Source organism: Nerophis ophidion, linkage group LG15 (genome assembly GCF_033978795.1).
Source record: "Nerophis ophidion isolate RoL-2023_Sa linkage group LG15, RoL_Noph_v1.0, whole genome shotgun sequence".
Taxonomy (NCBI): Eukaryota; Metazoa; Chordata; class Actinopteri; order Syngnathiformes; family Syngnathidae; genus Nerophis; species Nerophis ophidion.
The window spans coordinates 942,811-963,524 of NC_084625.1; the positions used below are offsets into that span (position 1 = coordinate 942,811).

At 41.0% G+C, this 20,714-nt stretch overlaps 1 protein-coding gene across 1 annotated transcript in view; it reads left to right on the top strand.

The window, feature by feature from the left end:
- Nucleotides 1-20,714, top strand: part of LOC133569067 (mRNA export factor GLE1-like) — a 70,120-nt gene that overhangs the window by 28,801 nt on the left and 20,605 nt on the right. The window contains exons 11-17 of the mRNA XM_061921203.1: nt 521-633; nt 707-919; nt 986-1,176; nt 8,809-8,938; nt 9,040-9,144; nt 11,972-12,054; nt 12,139-12,202. Coding sequence (XP_061777187.1) covers nt 521-633; nt 707-919; nt 986-1,176; nt 8,809-8,938; nt 9,040-9,144; nt 11,972-12,054; nt 12,139-12,202 — 899 coding nt within the window. The remainder of the gene's footprint in view (nt 1-520; nt 634-706; nt 920-985; nt 1,177-8,808; nt 8,939-9,039; nt 9,145-11,971; nt 12,055-12,138; nt 12,203-20,714) is intronic.

Genomic DNA, 20,714 nt, shown 5'->3' on the forward strand with positions numbered 1-20,714 from the left:
ATGTTAAAAGAGAACATAAGCAGATATTAACAGTAACTGAACAAGTAGATTATTAATCTATTTTTACAGTTTGTCCCTCATAATGTGTACAAATAACAGGTGTATAAATGACACAATATGTTAGTGCATACGTCAGCAGACTAGATAGGAGTCTTTGTTTACTTACTACTAAAAGACAAGTTGTCTAGTATGTTCAACATTATATTGAAGGACTAAATGACAATAATGAACATATGTTTCTTCTACACTAAGATTTTTTCTTACAATAAAGACAATGACATTTTTTGTGGTCCCCGGTATTCATAAAAGTATGGAAATACATGTTGGTAGCGGGACAACTCTCCACAGAAGTTAGACAACATGTTCTGGTCATAGCTGCACACAACATACTAGGTAGCAGAGGTCCCAGATTGACTTTCATGAAAGAAAGCGAGAAAGAGACTTTTGTCCTCTCCCATGTGGCTCAGTTGTGTTGAAGACAAAGATGTAAACAAGGTTGGACTGTCATATCTGCCAACAGGGCTGCAGAACAATGCTGAAGACGTCACCTTGAGATGGTACAAGGACTTGCAGGAGTGTCTTGACCAGTGCGCTGACAGCATAGAAGAGCTCAGCTCCTCACAAGACGTCCAGGTTGGTGTGTGCACACACAGTACATGAACACTGTCTGGGAGTCCTCAACACCTCCACCTTCTTCTGTGTGCAGACCAGGCGGCTGAAGCTGGACCTCCAGAGAGCCTCCACCATCCCCATCAGTCAAATCTCCTTCAATTCTGGATCTCACCTGCGAGAAGTATTTGGGAAGCTCACCAAGCTGCTCTCTGGTCAGGCAGTGGCGAGTGGAGGCCAGTCTTTGTCCACCTCCCAGCATCCTCAGGCCCTGGACTTTGTCTGCTACAAGATGGCGGAGAAGTTTGTGGTGAGTACCAGGCCCAGCATGCTCTGTTGAGACCAGAAGATGGAAGCTCAGGACTGGGTCTTGTAGAAACAAGGCGAGGCGGAGGTGGCAGCTCATCACCAAGCAGCCTTCCCCATCGGTGTGGTGGCGTCAGGGATCTGGGAGCTGCACCCCCGCGTGGGCGACCTCATGCTGGGACACCTGCACAGAAAATGTCCGTACGCCGTTCCACATTATCCCATGATGAAGGAAGGCATGTCAGTGGAGGAATATCAGAGGTGAGACCAACCGCTTGTCTACCACCAAGGACCTCAGTCCTTAGACTAGATCTGTGGAATCTATGGCACTGTTTTTGAATCCAGATTGTGAGGACGGCAGTCTATACTGACTGGCCACTAGATGTCACTATAATGTCACAAGGCGCCGTTTTGGACACCTACTGTATGATGTGCAATTGAGTCCTTCTGATGTTCTCCTGACAAAAATTAAATAAGTCTTAATATACACTATATTGCCAAAAGTATTTGGCCATCCATCCAAATGATGAGAATCACTAATCACTTGGCCCCGGTGTATCAAATCAAGCACTTAGGCATGGAGACTGTTTCTACAAACATTTGTGAAAGAATGGGCCGCTCTCAGTGATTTCCAGCGTGGAACTGTCACAGGATGCCACCTGTGCGAAAAATCCAGTCCTGAAATGTCAACTTTATGATAAGAATAGTGAAGAGTTTGGGAACAACAGCAACTCAGCCACCAAGTGGTAGGCCAGAATTCCAAACTACATGTGACCTTCCAATTGTGTTTCAGAAATTGGGCTTGGCCCCTTAGTTCAAGTGAGAGGAACTTTGAATATTTCAGGGTACCAAAACATTTTGGACAATTCCATGCTCCCATATGTGAGTCAGGGCAGGTGGCCAAATACTTTTGGCAATACAGTAGTAGCGTAGTAGTTCTACCCCAATCCATAAACTTAGAATAAACTGTGTGTACTTGTAATTTAAGTTGTGTGTCCGTATTATGATTTGTCTGTGTGTAAATAATATCTGTCCATATTTCGATCAAAACTGTGTGTTTGCGTATTTAGATGTGTGTGAAGCACAAACTCTTTATTGACTGTCTTTTGCCGTGTGTAACTTGTGTGTGTGTGTGTGTGTGTGTGTGTGTGTGTGTGAAGCCACTGAAGGTGTAAAAGGATGTGTGTGTAACTTCCCTTAAGGTAGTGGGCGCCTGGCAGCCAAGAACAATAGACGTTTCACTACTTGCTGTAATCAAAAGTTCCAGTAACTTAGTTGTCACAAGTAGTTTTGTGTTCAATAAGTCATCAACCACATAGCGCTTCCTCCATCTTTTATTTAATGTTCTGCTGTTGTGCATTTGAGGCGTCCTCCCGAACATATTTTATTGTCTTTACTTGTGATTTTCATTCAAGTGTCAGATTTTGCTGACAAAATAAAACTTGACTGTTTTTATATGCTGGTTTTGTTTAACTTGGAGATTTAAATGTTCACATTTAATTACGATGTTAAAGTATACTAAAAATACTGTATTGTATTACGTATCATCATTACATCAGTGCTTCATTTGGTCTCCAAGAAATAATGGCAATAATTTGTTGACCAATATATTGTCGGCCCAGGCCTACCGTAAAAAGGGTTGAAGCACTCTAATAAACGTGGTAGAGACGTCATTAAGGCCTTCAACGCTGCGCAGACACGATTTAGAAAGACAAATCAGACATCTACAATTCCGGCCGGTGTGTCTGGGTGCACGCCATGTCCAATTTCTGGTAAATTCCACAGGTGCTGTTGCGCGACCAGTCTTCTTCTCAGGTCACTCCCAAGTTCTTTTAGATGACATCTACTGTATGTTGAGTAAAAAGGACCACTGAGACAGAATAGTACTTTTACTAACGCTTTAGGAGACCAGCCCTTACAACGCATCACCAGGAGAGGTCTAAAAGACAAAAGGAGTTAACTCTTATTGTGAGAAGGCAGCCCCCCCTTTACAGAGAGAGATGCACCTGTTGATAAGATTGTGTCCTTCACAGAACTGAACTGAATCAAACCTCCCCTTTGAGGAGTAATTAATCATGTTTGTGCAGACACTGGACGCTCTAGGACCAAATATGGCAATCAACAACAGATAAACAGGCAACAGAAGTATACTGGCTGCATGAGCGGAATGTACCTGTAGCCTAATCACACAATACAAGGTTATACTAAAGTATATCAACAATATATGCATTCTCCACCGTGCATATGGACAGGTGGTACGTAGAGCTCTGTGTTTGATTGTGGAGATCCCCTATATGGCCCGGTCACTCATGTAGACACTTGGTAGCAACACTATGAGTGGAAGATTCCTGTAGACACTTGGTAGCAACACTATGAGTGGAAGATTCTTGTAGACACTTGGTAGCAACACTATGAGTGGAAGATTCCTGTAGACACTTGGTAGCAACACTATGAGTGGAAGATTCTTGTAGACACTTGGTAGCAACACTATGAGTGGAAGATTCTTGTAGACACTTGGTAGCAACACTATGAGTGGAAGATTCCTGTAGACACTTGGTAGCAACACTATGAGTGGAAGATTCTTGTAGACACTTGGTAGCAACACTATGAGTGGAAGATTCCTGTAGACACTTGGTAGCAACACTATGAGTGGAAGATTCTTGTAGACACTTGGTAGCAACACTATGAGTGGAAGATTCTTGTAGACACTTGGTAGCAACACTATGAGTGGAAGATTCTTGTAGACACTTGGTAGCAACACTATGAGTGGAAGATTCCTGTAGACACTTGGTAGCAACACTATGAGTGGAAGATTCTTGTAGACACTTGGTAGCAACACTATGAGTGGAAGATTCTTGTAGACACTTGGTAGCAACACTATGAGTGGAAGATTCCTGTAGACATTTGGTAGCAACACTATGAGTGGAAGATTCCTGTAGACACTTGGTAGCAACACTATGAGTGGAAGATTCCTGTAGACATTTGGTAGCAACACTATGAGTGGAAGATTCCTGTAGACATTTGGTAGCAACACTATGAGTGGAAGATTCTTGTAGACACTTGGTAGCAACACTATGAGTGGAAGATTCTTGTAGACACTTGGTAGCAACACTATGAGTGGAAGATTCTTGTAGACACTTGGTAGCAACACTATGAGTGGAAGATTCTTGTAGACACTTGGTAGCAACACTATGAGTGGAAGATTCTTGTAGACACTTGGTAGCAACACTATGAGTGGAAGATTCTTGTAGACACTTGGTAGCAACACTATGAGTGGAAGATTCCTGTAGACACTTGGTAGCAACACTATGAGTGGAAGATTCTTGTAGACACTTGGTAGCAACACTATGAGTGGAAGATTCTTGTAGACACTTGGTAGCAACACTATGAGTGGAAGATTCTTGTAGACACTTGGTAGCAACACTATGAGTGGAAGATTCCTGTAGACACTTGGTAGCAACACTATGAGTGGAAGATTCTTGTAGACACTTGGTAGCAACACTATGAGTGGAAGATTCTTGTAGACACTTGGTAGCAACACTATGAGTGGAAGATTCTTGTAGACACTTGGTAGCAACACTATGAGTGGAAGATTCCTGTAGACACTTGGTAGCAACACTATGAGTGGAAGATTCTTGTAGACACTTGGTAGCAACACTATGAGTGGAAGATTCTTGTAGACACTTGGTAGCAACACTATGAGTGGAAGATTCTTGTAGACACTTGGTAGCAACACTATGAGTGGAAGACTCTTGTAGACACTTGGTAGCAACACTATGAGTGGAAGATTCTTGTAGACACTTGGTAGCAACACTATGAGTGGAAGATTCTTGTAGACACTTGGTAGCAACACTATGAGTGGAAGATTCTTGTAGACACTTGGTAGCAACACTATGAGTGGAAGATTCTTGTAGACACTTGGTAGCAACACTATGAGTGGAAGATTCTTGTAGACACTTGGTAGCAACACTATGAGTGGAAGATTCTTGTAGACACTTGGTAGCAACACTATGAGTGGAAGATTCTTGTAGACACTTGGTAGCAACACTATGAGTGGAAGATTCTTGTAGACACTTGGTAGCAACACTATGAGTGGAAGATTCCTGTAGACACTTGGTAGCAACACTATGAGTGGAAGATTCTTGTAGACACTTGGTAGCAACACTATGAGTGGAAGATTCTTGTAGACACTTGGTAGCAACACTATGAGTGGAAGATTCTTGTAGACACTTGGTAGCAACACTATGAGTGGAAGATTCCTGTAGACACTTGGTAGCAACACTATGAGTGGAAGATTCTTGTAGACACTTGGTAGCAACACTATGAGTGGAAGATTCTTGTAGACACTTGGTAGCAACACTATGAGTGGAAGACTCTTGTAGACACTTGGTAGCAACACTATGAGTGGAAGATTCTTGTAGACACTTGGTAGCAACACTATGAGTGGAAGATTCTTGTAGACACTTGGTAGCAACACTATGAGTGGAAGATTCCTGTAGACACTTGGTAGCAACACTATGAGTGGAAGATTCTTGTAGACACTTGGTAGCAACACTATGAGTGGAAGATTCTTGTAGACACTTGGTAGCAACACTATGAGTGGAAGATTCCTGTAGACACTTGGTAGCAACACTATGAGTGGAAGATTCTTGTAGACACTTGGTAGCAACACTATGAGTGGAAGATTCTTGTAGACACTTGGTAGCAACACTATGAGTGGAAGATTCCTGTAGACACTTGGTAGCAACACTATGAGTGGAAGATTCTTGTAGACACTTGGTAGCAACACTATGAGTGGAAGATTCTTGTAGACACTTGGTAGCAACACTATGAGTGGAAGATTCTTGTAGACACTTGGTAGCAACACTATGAGTGGAAGATTCTTGTAGACACTTGGTAGCAACACTATGAGTGGAAGATTCCTGTAGACACTTGGTAGCAACACTATGAGTGGAAGATTCTTGTAGACACTTGGTAGCAACACTATGAGTGGAAGATTCTTGTAGACACTTGGTAGCAACACTATGAGTGGAAGATTCTTGTAGACACTTGGTAGCAACACTATGAGTGGAAGATTCCTGTAGACACTTGGTAGCAACACTATGAGTGGAAGATTCCTGTAGACACTTGGTAGCAACACTATGAGTGGAAGATTCTTGTAGACACTTGGTAGCAACACTATGAGTGGAAGATTCTTGTAGACACTTGGTAGCAACACTATGAGTGGAAGATTCTTGTAGACACTTGGTAGCAACACTATGAGTGGAAGATTCTTGTAGACACTTGGTAGCAACACTATGAGTGGAAGATTCTTGTAGACACTTGGTAGCAACACTATGAGTGGAAGATTCTTGTAGACACTTGGTAGCAACACTATGAGTGGAAGATTCCTGTAGACACTTGGTAGCAACACTATGAGTGGAAGATTCTTGTAGACACTTGGTAGCAACACTATGAGTGGAAGATTCTTGTAGACACTTGGTAGCAACACTATGAGTGGAAGATTCCTGTAGACACTTGGTAGCAACACTATGAGTGGAAGATTCTTGTAGACACTTGGTAGCAACACTATGAGTGGAAGATTCTTGTAGACACTTGGTAGCAACACTATGAGTGGAAGATTCTTGTAGACACTTGGTAGCAACACTATGAGTGGAAGATTCTTGTAGACACTTGGTAGCAACACTATGAGTGGAAGATTCTTGTAGACACTTGGTAGCAACACTATGAGTGGAAGATTCCTGTAGACACTTGGTAGCAACACTATGAGTGGAAGATTCTTGTAGACACTTGGTAGCAACACTATGAGTGGAAGATTCTTGTAGACACTTGGTAGCAACACTATGAGTGGAAGATTCCTGTAGACACTTGGTAGCAACACTATGAGTGGAAGATTCTTGTAGACACTTGGTAGCAACACTATGAGTGGAAGATTCTTGTAGACACTTGGTAGCAACACTATGAGTGGAAGACTCTTGTAGACACTTGGTAGCAACACTATGAGTGGAAGACTCTTGTAGACACTTGGTAGCAACACTATGAGTGGAAGATTCTTGTAGACACTTGGTAGCAACACTATGAGTGGAAGACTCTTGTAGACACTTGGTAGCAACACTATGAGTGGAAGATTCCTGTAGACACTTGGTAGCAACACTATGAGTGGAAGATTCTTGTAGACACTTGGTAGCAACACTATGAGTGGAAGATTCTTGTAGACACTTGGTAGCAACACTATGAGTGGAAGATTCTTGTAGACACTTGGTAGCAACACTATGAGTGGAAGATTCTTGTAGACACTTGGTAGCAACACTATGAGTGGAAGATTCTTGTAGACACTTGGTAGCAACACTATGAGTGGAAGATTCCTGTAGACACTTGGTAGCAACACTATGAGTGGAAGATTCTTGTAGACACTTGGTAGCAACACTATGAGTGGAAGATTCTTGTAGACACTTGGTAGCAACACTATGAGTGGAAGATTCCTGTAGACACTTGGTAGCAACACTATGAGTGGAAGATTCTTGTAGACACTTGGTAGCAACACTATGAGTGGAAGATTCTTGTAGACACTTGGTAGCAACACTATGAGTGGAAGATTCTTGTAGACACTTGGTAGCAACACTATGAGTGGAAGATTCCTGTAGACACTTGGTAGCAACACTATGAGTGGAAGATTCTTGTAGACACTTGGTAGCAACACTATGAGTGGAAGATTCTTGTAGACACTTGGTAGCAACACTATGAGTGGAAGACTCTTGTAGACACTTGGTAGCAACACTATGAGTGGAAGATTCTTGTAGACACTTGGTAGCAACACTATGAGTGGAAGATTCCTGTAGACACTTGGTAGCAACACTATGAGTGGAAGATTCTTGTAGACACTTGGTAGCAACACTATGAGTGGAAGATTCTTGTAGACACTTGGTAGCAACACTATGAGTGGAAGACTCTTGTAGACACTTGGTAGCAACACTATGAGTGGAAGATTCTTGTAGACACTTGGTAGCAACACTATGAGTGGAAGATTCTTGTAGACACTTGGTAGCAACACTATGAGTGGAAGACTCTTGTAGACACTTGGTAGCAACACTATGAGTGGAATATTCCTGTAGACACTTGGTAGCAACACTATGAGTGGAAGATTCTTGTAGACACTTGGTAGCAACACTATGAGTGGAAGATTCTTGTAGACACTTGGTAGCAACACTATGAGTGGAAGATTCCTGTAGACATTTGGTAGCAACACTATGAGTGGAAGATTCTTGTAGACACTTGGTAGCAACACTATGAGTGGAAGATTCTTGTAGACACTTGGTAGCAACACTATGAGTGGAAGATTCTTGTAGACACTTGGTAGCAACACTATGAGTGGAAGACTCTTGTAGACACTTGGTAGCAACACTATGAGTGGAATATTCCTGTAGACACTTGGTAGCAACACTATGAGTGGAAGATTCTTGTAGACACTTGGTAGCAACACTATGAGTGGAAGATTCTTGTAGACACTTGGTAGCAACACTATGAGTGGAAGATTCTTATAGACACTTGGTAGCAACACTATGAGTGGAAGATTCTTGTAGACACTTGGTAGCAACACTATGAGTGGAAGATTCTTGTAGACACTTGGTAGCAACACTATGAGTGGAAGATTCTTGTGTGTGGAAAAAAGTAGTGTTTGAAACAGCAGACATCACAGCCAAAAGTTTAAAGAGATAAGAATAGTGTTACTCTTGAAAAAGTGTAATAGGTGTTTTCCGAGTGATGAGTGCAAACAGTCATGGGTGTGTGGGGTCCTCGGAGGTATTTGACTCCACCTCCCTTCCACGAATGGCATGGTGGACTATTGGAAGACAGCCAGAGGAGCGTTTAAAAAGTTGCCTTTTCACTCCACAGAATTCTGGGCTACCGTGTGGATGAGTCTGGAGTGGAAGGTCAGGACAGTTTCCTGAAAAGTATGTCCGGCATGATCCGCTTCTACGCCGCCGTGATCCAGCTCAGGTGGCCATTTGACTCCAAGCCGGGGGTAGGAACTCCAGTCAAAGCCCTGTATTTGGACTCATTGTTGCTGTGTCCAATCATTTCCAAGAGTGCGGCAGAATACTAACCTGCTTCTACTTGTTGCAGTCGTCCCCTCACGGTCTGAACCATGGCTGGCGCTGGTTAGCACAGATGCTAAACATGGAGCCCATTGCCGACATCACCGCCACACTGCTGTTTGACTTCCTGGAGGTGAGTGGGGGATACACTCCAACTGCTACTCAACTCTCTCAGAAGTGCAGATTGGAACCATGTCTCTACTTTGCAGCTAGCAGCATTGACATGCTAATCATATCTTATGTCCAGGTAAATGTTAAGGATGTATTATGTCCAGGTAAATGTTAAGGATGTATTATGTCCAGGTAAATAGTAAGGATGTATTACGTCCAGGTAAATGTTAATGATGTATTATGTCCAGGTATTCCAGGTAAATGTTAATGATGTATTACGTCCAGGTAGTCCAGGTAAAGGTTAATTATGTATTATGTCCAGGTAGTCCAGGTAAATGTTAATGATGTATTATGTCCAGGTAGTCCAGGTAAATGTTAATGATGTATTATGTCCAGGTAGTCCAGGTAAATGTTGATGTTTTATGTCCAGGTAGTCCAGGTAAATGTTAATGATGTATTATGTCCAGGTAGTCCAGGTAAATGTTAATGATGTTTTATGTCCAGGTAGTCCAGGTAAATGTTAATGATGTATTATGTCCAGGTAGTCCAGGTAAATGTTAATGATGTATTATGTCCAGGTATTCCAGGTAAATGTTAATGATGTTTTATGTCCAGGTAGTCCAGGTAAATGTTAATGATGTATTATGTCCAGGTCGTCCAAGTAAATGTTAATGATGTATTATGTCCAGGTCGTCCAAGTAAATGTTAATGATGTATTATGTCCAGGTATTCCAGGTAAATGTTAATGATGTTTTATGTCCAGGTAGTCCAGGTAAATGTTAATGATGTATTATGTCCAGGTAGTCCAGGTAAATGTTAATGATGTATTATGTCCAGGTCGTCCAAGTAAATGTTAATGATGTATTATGTCCAGGTCGTCCAAGTAAATGTTAATGATGTATTATGTCCAGGTAGTCCAGGTAAATGTTAATGATGTATTATGTCCAGGTAGTCCAGGTAAATGTTAATGATGTATTATGTCCAGGTATTCCAGGTAAATGTTAATGATGTTTTATGTCCAGGTAGTCCAGGTAAATGTTAATGATGTATTATGTCCAGGTAGTCCAAGTAAATGTTAATGATGTATTATGTCCAGGTAGTCCAGGTAAATGTTAATGATGTATTATGTCCAGGTAGTCCAGGTAAATGTTAATGATGTATTATGTCCAGGTCGTCCAGGTAAATGTTAATGATGTATTATGTCCAGGTAGTCCAGGTAAATGTTAATGATGTATTATGTCCAGGTATTCCAGGTAAATGTTAATGATGTTTTATGTCCAGGTAGTCCAGGTAAATGTTAATGATGTATTATGTCCAGGTCGTCCAAGTAAATGTTAATGATGTATTATGTCCAGGTCGTCCAAGTAAATGTTAATGATGTATTATGTCCAGGTATTCCAGGTAAATGTTAATGATGTTTTATGTCCAGGTAGTCCAGGTAAATGTTAATGATGTATTATGTCCAGGTCGTCCAAGTAAATGTTAATGATGTATTATGTCCAGGTCGTCCAAGTAAATGTTAATGATGTATTATGTCCAGGTCGTCCAAGTAAATGTTAATGATGTATTATGTCCAGGTCGTCCAGGTAAATGTTAATGATGTATTATGTCCAGGTCTTCCAAGTAAATGTTAATGATGTATTATGTCCAGGTAGTCCAGGTAAATGTTAATGATGTATTATGTCCAGGTAGTCCAAGTAAATGTTAATGATGTATTATGTCCAGGTCGTCCAAGTAAATGTTAATGATGTATTATGTCCAGGTCGTCCAAGTAAATGTTAATGATGTATTATGTCCAGGTCGTCCAGGTAAATGTTAATGATGTATTATGTCCAGGTAGTCCAGGTAAATGTTGATGTTTTATGTCCAGGTAGTCCAGGTAAATGTTAATGATGTTTTATGTCCAGGTCGTCCAAGTAAATGTTAATGATGTATTATGTCCAGGTAGTCCAGGTAAATGTTAATAATGTATTATGTCCAGGTAGTCCAGGTAAATGTTAATGATGTATTATGTCCAGGTAGTCCAAGTAAATGTTAATGATGTATTATGTCCAGGTAGTCCAGGTAAATGTTAATGATGTATTATGTCCAGGTATTCCAGGTAAATGTTAATGATGTATTATGTCCAGGTAGTCCAAGTAAATGTTAATGATGTATTATGTCCAGGTAGTCCAGGTAAATGTTAGACTCTTGATGCTGTTGAGTAAGACCCGTGTCACATGACCTTAACTTGACACCTCATTGGTTGATTCTGAGACAGGATCAATTGTTTGTCTTATTTTACTGGAAGTTTAAGTATAATAACAATATGACTGATACTTGTTATTATTTCTAATAACAATATGACTAATACCTGTTAATATTTATAATGACAATATGACTTATACTTGTTGATATTTATAATAACAGTATGAGTAATACTTGTTCATATTTATAATAATAATATGAATAATACTAGTTAATATTTATAATAACAGTATGAGTAATACTTGTTCATATTTATAATAATAATATGAATAATACTAGTTAAAATTTATAATAACAATATGAGTAATACTTCAGGTCAGCAAATGTGAATGAAGTAATTTCAATGGTTATTTATTGGGTTGTATGGTGACTAGAGGCCTTCCCATTGGCTGTGCTGTAAGAGGACTTGTATTTACAGTTGGAACGCATGAAAACAAATTCCATCCATTGCCATGTCTTCAATGATTGTCAACCATGGGCAATATTCCATAAAAGGTCACTCCCCTTTAAGGCAGTTCACTTCCTGCGTTGAGCCGTCAGAGAAGTGTCCGACTGAAGAAACTGCAGTGGATGGCTGACATGTTTTCTTTCTACTTCTTCAGGTGTGTGGTCATGCATTGTTGAAAACCTACCAAGGTCAGTTCTGGAAACTACTTCTGCTTTTAAAAGAGCAATACATGGCCAGGTACACACCACACACCTGTTGGAACAACCCTCAACTGTCTATTGATTGTGTGTATTAATAATCTCTCCCTGTGTGTGTGAGCAGGATTGAAGCGGTCACCAGCAGTGGGCAGATGGGCTCAGTGTCCAGACTGAGAAACTTCCTGCAGGTAACATCACCTGGAACATTGTTGTTATTGTTTGTACATTTACCACATTACAGCCTTATTTCAATATGGAATACATTCATTTTTCTCCTCAACATATCTACACACAATAACACTGTAAAAAGGTTGTTTTATAAATGTTTGTTACAAATGAAATGGTAAAAAATTACATTACATTGAAGTCTTTAATCAATACTTAGTTGATGCACCTTTGGCAGAAATTGTAGCCTCAAGTCCTTTTGAGTACGATGCAACAAGCTTGGCACACCTATCTTTGGGCACTTTCTCTCCTTCCTCTTCCTTTAGCGTTAATTTTTATCCATCTGTACATTGCTGCATTCATCTTTCCCTCTGTCAGGTTGGATGAATTGTTATTTTTCATCCAGCATGTCTCTGTACATTGCTGCATTCATCTTTCCCTCTGTCAGGTTGGATGAATTGTTATTTTTCATCCAGCATGTCTCTGTACATTGCTGCATTCATCTTTCCCTCCGTCAGGTTGGATGAAGTGTTATTTTTCATCCATCATGTCTCTGTACATTGCTGCATTCATCTTTCCCTCTGTCAGGTTGGATGAAGTGTTATTTTTCATCCAGCATGTCTCTGTACATTGCTGCATTCATCTTTCCCTCTGTCAGGTTGGATGAAGTGTTATTTTTCATCCAGCATGTCTCTGTACATTGCTGCATTCATCTTTCCCTCCGTCAGGTTGGATGAAGTGTTATTTTTCATCCAGCATGTCTCTGTACATTGCTGCATTCATCTTTCCCTCAGTCAGGTTGGATGAAGTCTTATTTTTCATCCAGCATGTCTCTGTACATTGCTGCATTCATCTTTCCCTCAGTCAGGTTGGATGAAGTGTTATTTTTCATCCAGCATGTCTCTGTACATTGCTGCATTCATCTTTCCCTCCGTCAGGTTGGATGAAGTGTAATTTTTCATCCAGCATGTCTCTGTACATTGCTACATTCATTTGAGTCTAGTCAGGGAGGTGACTAAGACCATGGTCACTCTGTCAGATCTCCAAAAAGGGGAACCTTCCAGAAGGACAATCCACCAATCAGACCCGGATGGTAGAGTTAGCAGACGGAAGCCAATCCTTTATAAAAGTTTGCCAGAATGCACCTGAAAACTCTGACCACGAGAAACTAAATCCTCTGGTCTGATGAGACCAAGATTTGTGTGAATGTTTGGAGGAAACCAGGCCAATACCATCCCTACAGTGGACATGGTGGTGGCAGCATCATGATGTGGGGATGCTTTTCAGCGGCAGGTAGTGGGAGACTAGTCAACATAAAGGGAAAGATGCATGCAGCAATCTATAGAGACATGATGGATGAAAATGAACGCTGAGGGAGCCTGAGAGGTGATGCAAAGAAGAAGGAGAGAAAGTGCCCAAAGATAGGTGTGCCAAGCTTGTTGCATCGTACTCAAAAAGGCATGAGGCTGGAATATATGCCAAAGGTGCATCAACTAAGTATTGATCCCAGGCTCTGAATACTTATCTACATGAGTTTTGAATGAGCAAAAATAAAATTGTGGCATAATGATAGATAGATAGATGGATAGTACTTTATTGATTCCTTCTGGAGAGTTCCTTCAGGAAAATTAAAATTCCAGCAGCAGTGTACAGAGTTGAGATCAATTTAAATAAAAACAAAAGTAAATAATGGGGGTTTAAATGGAAACAAAATAGAGAAATATTACAAAAAGAATAAAAACAATGGGAATAACAATATAACAGTAAAATCAGAATATAACAAGACAAAGTAGGCAGTAGTGAGCATGTTATGAAAACGTATTGCACTGTTATTGTTTTGCATCCCCTGTCATCCTTGTGCCCCCCGGGGGTCCCCCGTCCCAGAGAGGAGTTGTACAGTCTAATGGCGAGTGGGACAAAGGAGTTCTTGAGTCTATTAGTCCTGCACTTGGGATGAAGCAGTCTAGAACTGAACAGAATGAGGTATAGTGTGTATAATTTTGAGGACAAAAGTGAATGTATTCCATGTTGGAATAAGGATATGGTAAAAGTGCACTTGGAAGATCCCTGTTCTTCATAGAACCACTCATTGTTCCCCAGAGATCAGTGCAAGAACAAGGAATAAGTCCTCCCCAAGGCCAGCTGACCGCCATGTTCTGGAGGTCCTGAAGAAGGTGCAACACCACCGCCATTAGGGTCAAAAATGTAGTTTATAGGCATGAATTAGGGCCACACCCTTCTTTAACTCCTTGTAATGGCCCCTAAGTCCTTCCAAGACCAAGTCCCAGAACTACAGGTCCAGTCCCGGGCACACGACCAAACAACCTTTCAAACTCCTTGTCCGAGTGTCTGGGTCAGGTCTCTGGTCCCTTCCAAGGTTTCACTTGGGTTGAGTTTTTTCTTGCCCTGATCCCAGGATGTTGTGGCTTGTGCAGCCCTTTGAGACACTTGTGATTAAGGGCTGTAGAAGTCAGCTTTGTTAGATTGAAAATAAAATGAGTAAAACAGTCTCAGGGTTTGATGCACAAGTCAGACCAGCTGACATCATCACAGATGGTGACCGTGGTCTGAAAGAGGAACCCTCAATTCAAGGGACGAATGGCGGTTACAAACCCCGTTTCCATATGAGTTGTGAAATGGTGTTAGATGTAAATATAAACAGAATACAATGATTTGCAAATCCTTTTCAAGCCATATTCAGTTGAATATGCTACAAAGACAACATATTTCATGTTCAAACTCATAAACTTCATTTTTTTTTGCAAATAATAATTAACTCAGAATTTCATGGCTGCAACACATGCCAAAGTAGTTGGGAAAGGGCATGTTCACCACTGTGTTACATCACCTTTTCTTTTAACAACACTCAATAAACGTTTGGGAACTGAGGAAACTAATTGTTGAAGCTTTGAAAGTGGAATTCTTTCCCATTCTTGTTTTATGTAGAGCTTCAGTCCTTCAACAGTCCGGGGTCTCCGCTGTCCTATTTTACGCTTCATAATGCGCCACACATTTTCCATGGGAGACAGGTCTGGACTGCAGGCGGGCCAGGAAAGTACCCACACTCTTTTTTTACGAAGCCACGCTGTTGTAAAATGTGCTGAATGTGGCTTGGCATTGTCTTGCTGAAATAAGCAGGGGCGTCCATGAAAAACTCAGCGCTTAGATGGCATCATATGTTGTTCCAAAAACTGTATGTACCTTTCAGCATTAATGGTGCCTTCACAGATGTGTAAGTTACCCATGCCTTGGGCACTAATGCACCCCCATACCATCACACATGCTGGCTTTTCAACTTTGCGTCGATAATAAGTCTGGATGGTTCGCTTCCCCTTTGGTCCGGATGACACGATGACGAATATTTCCAAAAACAATTTGAACTGTGGACTCGTCAGACCACAGAACACTTTTCCACTTTGCATAAGTCCATCTTAGATGATCTCAGGCCCAGAGAAGCTGGCGGCGTTTCTGGATGTTGTTGATAAATGGCTTTGGCTTTGCATAGTAGAGCTTTAACTTGCACTTACAGAAGTAGCGACCAACTGTGTTTAGTGACAGTAGTTTTCTTAAGTGTTCCTGAGCCCATGTGGTGATATCCTTTAGGGATTGATGTCAGTTTTAATACAGTCCCGTCTGAGGGATCGAAGGTTGCGGTCATTCAATGATGGTTTTTGGACTTAGACTTAGACAAACTTTAATGATCCACAAGGGGAAATTGTTCAACACAGTAGCTCAGTTACAATGATGGAAAGTGTAAGGATGGAAAGGACAATACAGGTATAAATGCACTAAATATAGCAATATAAAATATAACATATATGCGAATATATATACAATATATACTTAATATCCATCCATCCCTTTTCTACCACTTATTCCCTTTGGGGCCGCGGGGGGCGCTGGTGCCTATCTCAGCAACAATCGGGCGGAAGGCGCCGTAGACCCTGGACAAGTCGCCATCTCATCGCAGAACATACATACAATATATACCAATTACCATGTACAATATTACAGTACCGTATTTTTTCGCACTATGAGACGCACCTTCAATGAATGGCTTATTTAACAAGTTTGTTCACATATAAGGCGCACCGCATTATAAGGTGTATAGAATAGATGCTACAGTAGAGGCGGGGGTTATGTTATGCATCCTTTAGATGGAGCTGCGCTAAAGGGAATGTCAACAAAACAGTCAGGTCAGTCAAACTTTATTAATAGATTACAAATCAGCGTTCTGACAACTCTGTTCACTCCCAAAATGAATAATCAGCTGTTTTATTATTTTCCCTGAGGTAATGTCAGTGACGTGGTATTTCGTTTATCTTTTACCAACAGCAAGGTATAACATGTATAATATACTCTTACGGTAAATCAAACGTGAGTGCAACATTAGCATGCTTACAAAATAGTGCAAAGCAATAATATATCAATAAGTCAAGGTTGCTCAAAGGTCAATGTCACACAACACAACACACAAAATAAACATATAAATCTCACTTTTTTAAGTTATTCCTCATCCACGAATCCCTCAAATTCTTCTTCTTCAGTGTCGGAATGAGACAGTCGGGCTAATACGGCATCCAACTTTGAAGTCATCAATAATGGCGTCAGTGTCGCCGCTGTTGTCTCGCAGTTCAGTGACAATTCCTGCCTTCCTGCAAGCTGGGACCACAGTTGAGACTGATATATCAGCCCAGGCATTTACGACCCACTGGCAGATAGTGGTGGTGTCTGCCTGTCTTGCTGAACGTGTGTTGGCCTTCTGGAATCTGTCTGGAATCTGTCTGCCTGTCTTGCTGAACGTGTGTTCGCCTTCTGGAATCTGTCTGGAATCTGTCTGCCTGTCTTGCTGAACGTGTGTTGGCCTTCTGGAATCTGTCTGGAATCTGTCTGCCTGTCTTGCTGAACGTGTGTTCGCCTTCTGGAATCCACTGTTCCCACGCAGTTCCCAGTCTAGCTTTGAATGCCCTGTTGACACCACCATCTAGCGGCTGGAGTTCTTTTGGCAATCCACCTGGAATGACGGCGAGTAAAGGAGTTTGTACAGATATGTTCAGGGTGGGTGTGAGGACAGGGGTAGTGGGGGCGTGGGCCAGTAAGGGGAGCATTGCTAAATCTATTGGAAAAACAAATTCCACCTACATCCCCATCCAGCAGTTTGGCTTTTTTTTTGAAGCCTGTGATGGCTTTCATGCCTTTCTACACATCAAGAGTGTTGTTCTGCTGGAGTTTAGCCTCTAGCCTCCTTCTGTAAGCATCTTTCCCTTCTAAGCTGACACTGGATCCTCCTCAACTTCTTTTTATTCAGCAGCACCTTTAGCTGGCTGGTGTTCCAGGGCTCGTTATTTGGGTAACAATGGACAGTTTTTGTAGGGATGATGGAGTCCTCCCAGAAATGTATGTAATCTGTGATCTGTCCCATGGGGTTTACAGACTACTTCCCAGTCTGTAGTCTCAAAGCTGTCCTGCAAGGCAATGCATGCCTCTTGGTTCCTCCTCTGCATTGATTTTGTTGAGATGGGCTGCCTCCTCACAGCAGGAACATAATGAGGTGTTAAAAGCACCAGATTGTGGTCAGACCGTCCTAGGAGGGGCGGGGCAGTGGCTCTGTATGCATCTTTTTAATTAGCATACAGTAGGTCCAGAGTTATATTTTCCCGTGTTGCACAGTGCAAATATTGATGCAAAGTGGGTAGAATAGAGTCCAAAGAAACATGATTAAAGTCACCCGAAATGGGAATAAGGGCATCGGGATGTTGGGTCTGTTGCTTAGCAACAGCGGCATGAATGGTGTCACAAGCAACAGCTTCATCAGCAGAAGGAGGGACATACTCTGAAGAAGATAACAGAAGTAAACTCCCTTGGCAAACAATATGGTGGAATTCCAACAGCTAGAAGTTCTATGTCCGGCATACAAACACACTCCTTAACAGTGATATGTCCGGGATTACTCCACTTTTCTTAGTGCTCAGGAGTGTGTTTGTATCTGCCTGTGAGGTTGTGAAGGCAGGTAGAGATGTGCTGTGGTCCAGGAAGTCTCCGTGTAGCCAAGTCTCTGTAAAGTACATGATGCTGCACACGGTGTACTCCTTTTGAGTTTGGACCAGCCCGAACATCCATCCATTTTGTTCGCCAGAGACCACACGGTCCCCATGAGGACTGAGGGACTTCTCCGCTCCCTCATCTTTATGCCGGCAGGATTAAGTTCCGGCCATGCCGCTTACGTGGAGTGATTTCTCCAGATTCTCTGAACCTTTTGATGATATTATGGAGCGTAGATGTTGAAATCCCTCAATTTCTTGCAATGTCACTTTGAGAAGTGTTGTTCTTAAACTGTTTGACTATTTGCTCACGCAGTTGTGGACAAAGGGGTGTACCTCGCCCCATCCTTTCTTGTGAAAGACTGGGAAGCTGCTTTTATAGCCAATCATGGCACCCACCTGTTCCCAATTCACCTGTGGGATGTTCCAAATAAGTGTTTGATGAGCATTCCTCAACTTTATCAGTATTTATTGCCACCTTTCCCAACTTCTTTGTCACGCGTTGCTGGCATCAAATTCTAAAGTTAATGATTATTTGCAACAACAAAAAAGTGTTTATGTGAAATATGTTGTCTTTGTAGCATATTCAACTGAATATGGCTTGAAAAGGATTTGCAAATCATTGTATTCTGTTTATATTTACATCTAACACCATTTCCCAACTCATATGGAAACGGGGTTTGTAGATTTGGCTCACATTTTGTTTGTTTCCTATTCATCTTGGACAAAGTGAAGGTAGATAAAACTACTTCAGTCTGAGCACATCATTAAATAGTTGGAGTGGACTAGGACAGGCAGAAAATGGGACCTGGGCATTCAAAGTGAGAGCTCAACGCCAACATTTAAGTTACATGTCTTGTTTTCAGACACTTGTACAGGAACATCTCCTTATATGGTCAGGGTGTATTCTCCTGAAGGAGCACACACACAGGAAGGAGGAATATAAAACTGTTTGTGACCTGACCTCCTCCAGGAACTGCAGTCCTGTATAATGATGCTCACTTGTAATAAAGCTACTTTTTCTTCAATGACGTCTCTTTGATCCAGCCGCACTGATGTGACACCATCAGTATTTATATCGTCGTCATCATCGTCGTGAATGTCTTATTCAATATTTCTTTAACTCTTCATTTTGCTGGGCAGAGTTGATGTTTAACAATACTTTTACATACAGTTCTGATTTCATTTGAGAAACTGATCTACACCACAAACCAGGCTCAAATATTGTGTAGATTGTATTATATATCACAAATACATTCCAAAATGTATTCCAAGGCCCTTCCTGCTCCGTCACGGAAAAGAATATAATGACAATTTGAACATACAGTATGGCTAAATGCCACTTGCAGCCAGGTGGGGGTCAAAGGTGGTGTTTATTGCCAACACTGTACTTTATTTCTGACAATGTAAACGTGCCACATGAACTACACTGTACATCATCTGTGGGGATGTTTCACCATAACTGAGGGTCTTGGGCAACGTCAAAATGAAAGTTTTCCACAAAATATAAACTTTGTAAGTTTCTGACACGATACGGAGCAGCACATGTATGGAATGTTCTTTGCTGATGGCAATGATACACTTCTTTTGATATACAACAAAAGAAACAAAAACACTGACTGCCATACATCCTCGCTCTCACACCAAAAACCAAGCAAGACCTACACCTGTATGTACTGTATAATGTATATCATGTGATGACATGATGTACACCTGTATGTACTGTATAATGTATGTCATGTGATGACATGATGTACACCTGTATGTACTGTATAATGTATGTCATATGATGACATGATGTACACCTGTATGTACTGTATAATGTATGTCATATGATGACATGATGTACACCTGTATGTACTGTATAATGTATATCATATGATGACATGATGTACTGTATAATGTATGTCATATGATGACATGATGTACACCTGTATGTACTGTATAATGTATATCATATGATGACATGATGTACACCTGTATGTACTGTATAATGTATATCATGTGATGACATGATGTACACCTGTATGTACTGTATAATGTATGTCATATGATGACATGATGTACTGTATAATGTATGTCATATGATGACATGATGTACACCTGTATGTACTGTATAATGTATGTCATATGATGTACTGTATAATGTCATATGATGACATGATGTACACCTGTATTTACTGTATAATGTATATCATATGATGACATGATGTACTGTATAATGTATGTCATATGATGACATGATGTACACCTGTATGTACTGTATAATGTATGTCATATGATGACATGATGTACTGTATAATGTATGTCATATGATGACATGATGTACTGTATAATGTATGTCATATGATGACATGATGTACACCTGTATGTACTGTATAATGTATGTCATATGATGTACTGTATAATGTCATATGATGACATGATGTACACCTGTATTTACTGTATAATGTATATCATATGATGACATGATGTACTGTATAATGTATGTCAT